The sequence below is a fragment of the Peromyscus maniculatus genome, chromosome 22 (genome assembly GCF_049852395.1).
Source record: "Peromyscus maniculatus bairdii isolate BWxNUB_F1_BW_parent chromosome 22, HU_Pman_BW_mat_3.1, whole genome shotgun sequence".
Lineage (NCBI taxonomy): Eukaryota > Metazoa > Chordata > Mammalia > Rodentia > Cricetidae > Peromyscus > Peromyscus maniculatus.
The window spans coordinates 16110294-16119406 of NC_134873.1; the positions used below are offsets into that span (position 1 = coordinate 16110294).

The 9113-nt window shown below is 46.0% G+C and overlaps 1 protein-coding gene across 4 annotated transcripts in view; it reads left to right on the plus strand.

The window, feature by feature from the left end:
• The window catches only part of LOC121826268 (putative Polycomb group protein ASXL2), a 142338-nt gene extending 136247 nt beyond the window's left edge, over window positions 1-6091 (plus strand). For 3 of the 4 annotated variants that reach the window (XM_076558759.1, XM_076558760.1, XM_076558761.1), the window contains exon 8: window positions 5605-6091. In XM_076558759.1, coding sequence (XP_076414874.1) covers window positions 5605-5926 — 322 coding nt within the window. In that variant the 3' untranslated portion in view covers window positions 5927-6091. Of the gene's footprint in view, window positions 1-3602; window positions 4088-5604 lie in introns of those variants that run through there. The other variant, XM_076558758.1, reaches the window with a different exon arrangement.
• Window positions 6092-9113: the final 3022 nt, after the last annotated feature.

Sequence of the window (9113 nt, forward strand, 5' to 3'; positions counted from 1 at the left end):
TACCAGGCACATATGTAGCGCGCAAATGTACACCCAGGCAAACCACTCATATACATCAAATGAATAAGTAAATATTGGATACTTTTATGGCTCCTTGGCATCATAAAGGATCTGCTATTTAGCAGTTGTCCATAAACCTGAACTCACGATGTGTCAAGTAATCTCCGTGAGGTCTCTGGTCCAGATCTTCCAGAATGAGAAATGGAAGTAGTTCGGGATCAAAATGAGTTTTGTGTATGAGAATGACACATGCGTGGTAGTCACTGCTAATCTCCCCAGAGCTTAGGTTTGGTAAGTGCTAGCTATCAGCTTGTGTCATTTTGCTTCTTGTTGTTCCTCATTTTGTTTTGTTTTGGGGCAGAGTCTCACTATGTAGCCTTGTCCTGGAACTCACTATGGAGACCAGGCTGGCCTCAGACTCAGAGATCCACCTGCTTCTCTGCCTTTCAAGGGCTGGGATGAAAGGCACGTGCTTTAAAGGGGGCAGCTCATTTTTTTTAACGTGTAAATGTACCTTGAATCCTGCTATTTCTGGGTTACTGAAAGATGCTTACATTTCCATTTGCTGTGTCTCAGATTGTTATCTCTGAAGCGATCAGAGAACTCCATGTGTTTATCATGGGACCCTCAGTTTACCTTTCTTCAGTTAGGATGCCTGCATACTGATTAAATATAAGCCTTCTAGAGGCTTCTGTTTTATTGTCATATGTTGTTAACTTACTTCTTCTCATCCACCCATGATGTCTGTCTAGAATTGTTAACCATCTCCAAAATGTCTATAATATCATTCTACCCTGATGTTTACAGAACAGTTTCAGACAGTCGTCCGAAGAATAAGCCAGCTAATTCGTTAGGTTGTAAAGATAAATAAGACCTAACACAGATTCATAAATAGTTATAATTCTGTTTCATTTTTCTAATTTCCAGTAGTGTCATTCTTGATTTTGTTGTTGTTGTTTGTGATCGTGTTGTGTATTACACATTTGGCCAGGGGTTTGCAATAAACTCCAGGCTGGCCTCAAACACATAATCCTTTTGCCTTAGCTCCCCAAATTTGGGGGGATTACAGGGATACACCACCATGCCCAGCTCCAGCTCATTTTTGATTCTGGTTTTTTTTGTTGTTGTTGTTGTTTTTTCCCTCTTTTGCCACTGGGGATTGAACTTCAGACTTCTCACATTCTACCATTAAGCTAACCCTAACCCTTTTCTCTACTTTTCATTGTGAAGCAGGGTCTTACTAAGCTGGCCAGGGCGGCTTTGAATGTGTGATCTTCTTGCCTCAGCCTCCTGAGCCGCTGGGACTGCAGGCTTCAGCACACGGCCTGACTTTGTGTCCGACTCTTCTTTGCTGGCTGATGTGTTTCTACTTTAGTAAAGTTCGCCTCGTGGTGTCCATTCGCATCCCTCCTCTTCCTTTCCCCACACATGCGCGCGCACGCGCAAATGCATTATTCATAGGCGCACCCGAATTGTAGTTTGAAAAGAGGCACTTGGTATGACGTCTTTCAGGGTACACTCTGCAAGAGAATGTTTTGATGATGGGGAGATTCTGTGTCTTGTAGTCAGTATGGTAGCCACTTTTCATACTTGGCTATTGAGTACTTGAAATAGGGAAATTGTGACTGGAGACTACATTTTAAGTTTAAGTTAAATTAGATTTACATCTGTGTTAACAATTTTTAAAAGATTTATCTATTTTTATTTTATATGTATGGGTGTATTTTGCCTATACCAGTGTGCTCCATGTGTATGCAGTGCATGTGGAAGCCAGAAGAGGGCAGCAGATCACCTGGAAATGAGTTACAGACAGTTGTTAGCAGCCATGTGGGTGCTGGGAATAGAACCTGGGTTCTCTGGAAGGGCAGCCAGTGCTGAGCCATCTCTACAGCTCTAGATTAAAGTCAATTTAAAAGCCACATGTGGCTAATGGATTTATTGGACATTGCAGATATAAATTGTACCAGATTAGGATAGTTTCAACTATTACTTGATGGGGGGTTTTTTGTTGTTTTTTTTTTTTTTCCTTTTTGTTTTTTGTTTTTCCAGACAGGGTTTCTCTGTGTAGCTCTAGCTGTCCTAGAACTTACTCTGTAAACCAGGCTAGCCTTGAACTCGTAGAGATCTGCCTGCCTCTGCGTCCTGAGGGCTGGGAATTAAAGGTGTGTACCACCACTCCTGGCTAAAGGGAAACATTCAGTTGGGGCTGGCTTACAGTTAGTTCAGAGGTTTAGTCCATTATCGCCATGGCAGGAATGGCAGCATGCAGGCAGACATGGTGCTGGAGAAGTAGCTGAGAGGTCTACATCCTGATCCATAGACATCAGGAAGAGAGACACACTGGGACTGGCTTGGGCTTCTGAAACGTCAAAGCCCGCCCCCCAGTGACACACTTCTTTCAACAAGGCCACACCTACTCCAACAAGGCAACACCTCCTAATAGTGCCACTCCCTATGAGCCTATGGGAGCCATAGAAAAAGAAGAAGCCAAAGCATGTATTTGCCAATTATAAGATCTTATATACAAAATCTCATAAAGATTACACAAAAGCTGTTAGAACTAATTTAATTCAGCAAAGTAACAGTACAAATCTGTCTTAGGGTTTCTATTGCTGCGACAAAACACCATGACCAAAAAGCAAGTTGGTAGGGAAAGGGCTTATTAGGCTTTCACTTCAGCATTGCTATTGACCACTGAATGAAGTCAGGACAGGAATTCAAACATGGCAGGATCCTGGAGGCAGGTGCTGATGCAGAGGCCATGGAGGGGTGCTGCTTACTGACTTGTTTCCCATGGTTTGCTTGACCTGCTTTCTTATAGAACCCAGGACCAGCAGCCCAGGGATGGCAGCACTCACCATGGGCTGGGCCCTCCCCCATTGATCACTAAATGAGAAAATACCTTACAGCTGGATCTCATGGAGCTTTTCCTCAGCTAAGACCCCTTCCTCTGATGACTCTAGTTTGGGGCAAGTTGACACAGAACCATTCAGTACAAAGTCAGTTATGTCTCAGATACTAACAATATCCAGTTGTCCTGATTAGTTTTTTGTCAACTTGATAGGAGCTGGAGTCATTTGGAAGAGGAAACACCATGAGAAAATGCCCCCAAAGATTGGCCTGTAGGTAAGCCTGAGTGCCACTCATGGGCTGTTGGTCCTGGATGTAGTAAGGAAACAGGCAGAGCAATCCTTGGGGAGCAAGCCAATAAGCAGCACTCCTCTGTGGTCTCTGGTCAGGTTTTTCCTCCAGGTTCCTGCCTTAAGTTCCTGCCCTGACTCTTTTTGTGATGGACTGATCGGGACATGCAAGCTAACACAAACCTCCTCTCCCAAGTTGCTTTTGGTTGTGGTGTTTTCCTGCAGCAGGAGAAGCCCTAACTGAGACACCAGTCTAAGGAAGAAATTGTGCAATCAATTCCATTTAGAGTATATTCAGAAGGAGGAAAATATTTAGTAAATATTTAGCCAAAAAGACTTGTGTGATGAGAACTGTACTTAGAATTAGCAGATGGACTCAGTCGAAATGATTCTGGTTTTGTTTAACATCCAGAGCATCCGAATCAGGAGCCAGCCTCACACACACCTTCCTCTCTCCATCAGGACTGACGTTGACGTCATCAGTGTCACAGAATTTCTTCACAGCCTCTTTGCTCTGGTGCCTGTTGGCCTTGCCGTCCCATCGGGCACACCTGACTTGTCGCCTGTCTCTTCAGGGCTGACTCAGTGGTCAGGGGACACGTGCTGACAGCACACTGGTCAGCCTTGTTGCTCCTGGAAATGCTCTTGAGAAGGTTTTTGAGCCACTTCAAGAGCCTCGGGGTCTTGGGCTGGGAGGTGGGTGACTAAGGGATCTTCTTTCGTGCTTGGTTGTGGACGCCGCTCAGCACTCACTGTCTTCTCTGTTTTCAGAGCCTTTGCTTGGGCTTTGGCCGTGGGAGGGCAGGAGCCCGTCTTCACTTTCAGCACGGTCTTTCAAAAGCTAGAATGTGATTTCGATTCATTCGGATGATTTTATTCTATTTCTCTGTCCCATGTTTATCACAATAAGCTACATCATCGTCATTTTTAAAGTCTCTTAAGCATCAGGCTTCCAGTGTTTATTTAGATTGTCTAATGATGCACTAAATGAAGCCCAAATGGACTACATATACGCCAAGTACTTTGTCTCCCAGAAAACAAGGAACGAGAGAGAATGCATAGAAAGTTCTTGAACCCTGAGGCAATAAAGGAAAACTGGAAGGAATTTTTATGACCACATTAAAGAAACATGTGACAAATACTTATAACAAATAAGAAAGGCAACAAGCTAATAATAGCTTTATGATATAAAGAGTTAACATCTCCTATAGGAATGAAGGGGAACTGAGTGTAGAATTCACGAGCACATTCAAGTAAGGATGAGAATGTAGTTCATGATAGTGACACATTTTAAAATCCTTGTTGTCAGAACAGAATATTCAGTGTGTACCAAGTTGTTAGCCAGACATTAGGTCCAAAAACTGAAGTTCTGCATCCACTAGCCAAAATAAGTTCAGATGGACAAAACATTTAAATTGGAATTCTAAACAGAATGATACTGTAGGTGAGTGTAGACGTGGGAATTAGGCAGCCTGAGCTTGTCCCGCCTCTCTCTGACTCCCTGGCCATGTGGCCTTGGGCAGGTTAGTTAACCACTTCATGCCTCAGTTCATGAGACAAGGATGAAGCGGCAGCCGCCTCACAGGAGGGACGTTGTGAGGATCAAATGTGTTAGTACACGTGATGGGTGTGGCCTGGTGCCTGGTGCATGCAAGTGCATTTAAAAATAGCTGTCACCATTGTCAAGCAGGTAAAACCGTAAAAGCATTAAAGGAAAATTTGGTAGATATTTTTATGAGCTTGGGAGTGGGGGGAAGACTTATAATCATGACATCATAGAAGATGAAGAGATTTATCATTTAAAACTTCTACACATGGGGAAGTACTTCTGATCAGTGAGTGAAGTGTGGGGTCACCAACCATGGGGGGACAGGCTATGAGGGTGACATTGTTTTGTGACTTCCTGCACTGAAGCTAAGCCTGGCCAGGTGAGTGCCTGGGAAGAGCTTATTTGAATGTTTTACACTTTGTCTTGGTTCTTCTTAGAGCTGCTGTAACAAATTTCAACAAACTTGGTGTCTTCTGTGGAAGTTTCTTCTTGTCGTTGTAGTTCAGCTCTGGAATCCAGAAGTCCAGAATCAGAGTGTGAACTTGTCATGTTCCTGGGGATTCTGGGGGGAGGTCCTTCTAGTTTCTAGTGGTCCTGGACCTTCCTCTTGTGGTACCGAGGCTCCAAACTCGGTCATGTCTGTATTCTCTCCTCGCTGTCTGAGTTTTCTCCTCTTACATGGAAGGAATCAATGACTTCCAGTCCTAGCTACTGGGCTGAGGGACCACCTTGGTCCATATGACCTCATCATCACTAATTATATCTACAAAGACCCTATTTCCCCCAAACACTCACATTCTGGGGCCCAGCGTGGACATGAATTTGGGAGAAACTTTATTTTACCACAATGTTATACTCCCTTTCATGGGGAAAACAGCTGTAAGCCTGGCTGTAAGAGTGTGGTGTGGCTCTCAGAAGTCTCCAGAACAGATCCAACACCTCACTGGAGGCTGGGGGAAGTAGCAGAGGGGACGTGAGCAGAGGTACCTTGAGGGGAAGCCAGAGACCCTCAACTAGTCATGGCAGCGGCTTTCTTTTGGACACTGTCGGGTTCGGGTGCCCAGGAACAACAGGGATATACCAAGAATATAGCAGGGGCTGGTCAGTAGAAGATGGGGTGTTTGTGTGTGAGGTCCTGAGTGCAGTTGCCGGCACTGGGGGGGAAATCGGAGTTCACAGGAAGATAATAAACCTCAAAGAGAGACAAGTGGGGCCAGCAAGATGGTTCAGTGGGTGAAGGTGCCTGCCAGCAAGGCTGAGGACCTGAGTTCAATCCCTGGGACCCACAGTGTGGAAGAAGAGAAATGACTCCTCGTTTATGCTGTGGCATACGCGTGTACACACCACACACACACACACACGCACGCACGCACGCACGCACGCACGCACACGCACACACACACATGCACACACACACACCACACACACTCATATTTCAAAGTCAAACAAGAGGCATGTGTTTGCTCGTATGTAATATTAAGAGACAGCACGGGAACACCGAGCCCTAGAGAACAAAGCAGAATTTCTAAAGAAGGCTCTAGGAGATTATGAAATTAAATACCAAGATAAAAATTGTGTATGGGTACATACATACTTGGGGGAATGTCCCAAACTCTCATTAGGTCCAGAAGGGTGTCAAGACCCATGAAGAGTATCCAGACTGAAGAACTCTTCAGTGTAGACTGAAGGGGCAGCTGACAGGGTGTGTGGCCACGTCTGCTGATGTCCGGCCTTCAGCCTCATGGGGCTCCGCTGACTGCTGGTTCTTCACCTGGTTTTGGAATTTCTTGCTTCTTACCTCACCACACACACTCTCGTTCACACACCCCTCCCCTTTCCTCTCTGGGAGAGTGTCCCGAAGTGTGGCCCCCTCACTGATCTTCTTCCATGTAGTGAGGCTCCCTAGGGCGTCTCATTCCTTCCTTCCATTTCTCTCCTACCCCCGTGAGGTAGATATTTGTGAGCCTGACCCTTGAACTCTTCGTCACTGGGTCAGGTCATCTCGTGCTGCGTGCTCTTTTCAGGTGTCCTGCTTTGTTCCTGTTGTTCAAATCCACACGTGTCCCCATGTGTGTGACGTTGGAGAAGCTGTTGCAGTTTTTAATCTGCAGAATGCACAGGGCAGCACACCTTGCTGGCCGGATTGAGTATGCACATGGAGCTGGCCTGCAGGAGGCGCTCTAGCCACTGCACTGCTCCTGTGTCATCCCCTCACCAAAGCTCAGCCCCAGAGCCTGGAGCTGCTCAGGGGTAAAGCGCTTGCTGTGCAAGCAGGGGGTCCTGAGTTCTGTTCCCAGCACCCACATGAAAACTAGGCACGGAGGTGTGCATCTGTGACTGTAGTTCTGCGGGGTGGCCATAGAGGTGGACAGGTGCCAAGAGTGTGCCAGCTGTGCAGTCTAACAGCTGTGAGAGACCTACAAAACAGTGAGGTGTGATGGCAGGCAGATCTCTGTGAGAGTTCAAGGCCAGCCTGGTCTACATGGCAGAGTTCCAGGCCAGTCAGTTACTCTGTCTTTAAGATAAACAACCATAAATAAGTAAAAAAGATAGAGTGCAATTAGAAGAAAATGCCCGAGTTTGACCTCTGACCTTCACATACATATACATGGATATGTACTCCTCCACCCCCCAATCAACTTGATAAGTCCCTTGCTGGGTTACCTTGACAATTACTTGTGCAAGCCTTGTTTGGCTTTTTTGGTTTTTAGTTTGTAAGGTGGCAGCAGCAAACCACTTGCTTCAAGTTATTGGGAGAATTTCCTGAAGTCGAGCCAGAAGCTTGGTGTACACAATAAGTGCAGAGATGGAGGGGGTATGGAGGGCTGCTGTGATGGGTTCTGTTTTTCCATGGGTTTATTTTGAAGCCTGAAGAAGTTGGGAAGTGAGCAGGGGTGGGAGGGCTGGCTGGAGGTGAGAAAGCCAACACATGCTGAGGGTTATTTCTGCCCTGACAGATTGGGGAGAAAGTCTGTGGTGTCTACAGCAGCTGTAGGTTCACTCTGCAGTTTTCAGAGTGCAGTGACTGCAAGTCTGTGATGTTGTTGGTTTGTTTTTCTTCTTTATTCTTCGAGGGGCCAGCCACCAATTCCCACATAATTCACACAGAGGCTTATTCTTAATTACAAATGCTAGGCCTTAGCTTGGCTTGTTTCTAGCCAGCTTTCCTCAACTTAACTGATCCTATCTACCTTTTGCCTCTGGGCTTTTCCTGTTCTCTGTCTTCTGTAAATCTTACTCTGTGGCTTGCTGTGTAGCTGGGTGGCTGGCCCCTGGAGTCCTCCTCCTCCTCTGGCTCCTTCTCTCCTCCTGGATTTTTCCTTCTATATATTCTGTCTGCTAGCCCCACCTTTTCTCCTGCCTTGTCGTTGGCCATTCAGTTCTTCATTAGACCATCAGCTGTTCTAGACAGACACGGTAACAAAGCTTCACAGAGTTAAATGCAGCATGAACAAAAGTAACAACCTTGAAATCATACTCTGCAGCAGTGTGATGTAAGTAGAGAGCCTGTCCTTATTCCTGCTGCCGGGCCCCTTACCAGGCTTCCCGCATGCCCATGCACATGACCCCTCTGCTGCTTTAGATCCAGTTGTTCCTGACTGGGGCTGGACAGTGATGCTTTGCCTGCTAGGAATGCAGACTCTCATTACCCAGGGTGCTGGAGCACTTGCATGTAGGATTGTGTATTTCCAACAAGTTCCCAGCTCATGGGCCACACCGAGTAGAAGGGTTCTAGAGTATTCTCAAGCTGGTTCTTTAGATGGTTCTGTGTGCCCCCATTCAAGGAGTAGAAGATTAAGGATGCTGTTTGGCATCTCCAGGGAAGCTGCTTTAAGATAAGCAGCTTAATGTAAATATGGCAAAGGTTTTGTGTTATGTTGTAACCTGTTAAATCCACCAACCAGTGTTCAAAACTCTGAGGTACAATCTGAGAACATGGTATTGTAGAAAGTGGCTAAATGGCAGGCTGACTTGGAGTAGTGGGAGGGAGAAGAGATGCTTTTCTGGGGGGAGAGGGATTTGAGACAGGATTTCTCCGTGCAACTTTGGAGCCCGTCCTGTAACTCGCTCACTGTAGCCCAGGCTGGCCTCGAACTCACAGAGTTCCACCTGCCTCTGCCTCCCGAGTGCTGAGATTAAAGGCATGTGCCACCTCCACCCAGCTGAAGAGATGCTTTTTGAGGGTTGCATGTCAGTGCATTGGCAGCTTATCATTTGGCATTTAGGAAACTCTTTTAAGCAGCAGTAGATTCATCATCACAGTGCTGGTGAAAGTTCATGAGTCCTTCACTAAGATAGAGGAAAATGGACATCGGATTCATAGTGAACATGGAGTCAAATCTGCTACCTGTGGCAGAATATCTATGCTATGATGCTCCAAAGTGCAGACACAAAACATCTTTCTCAGCACTGTCTACACAATT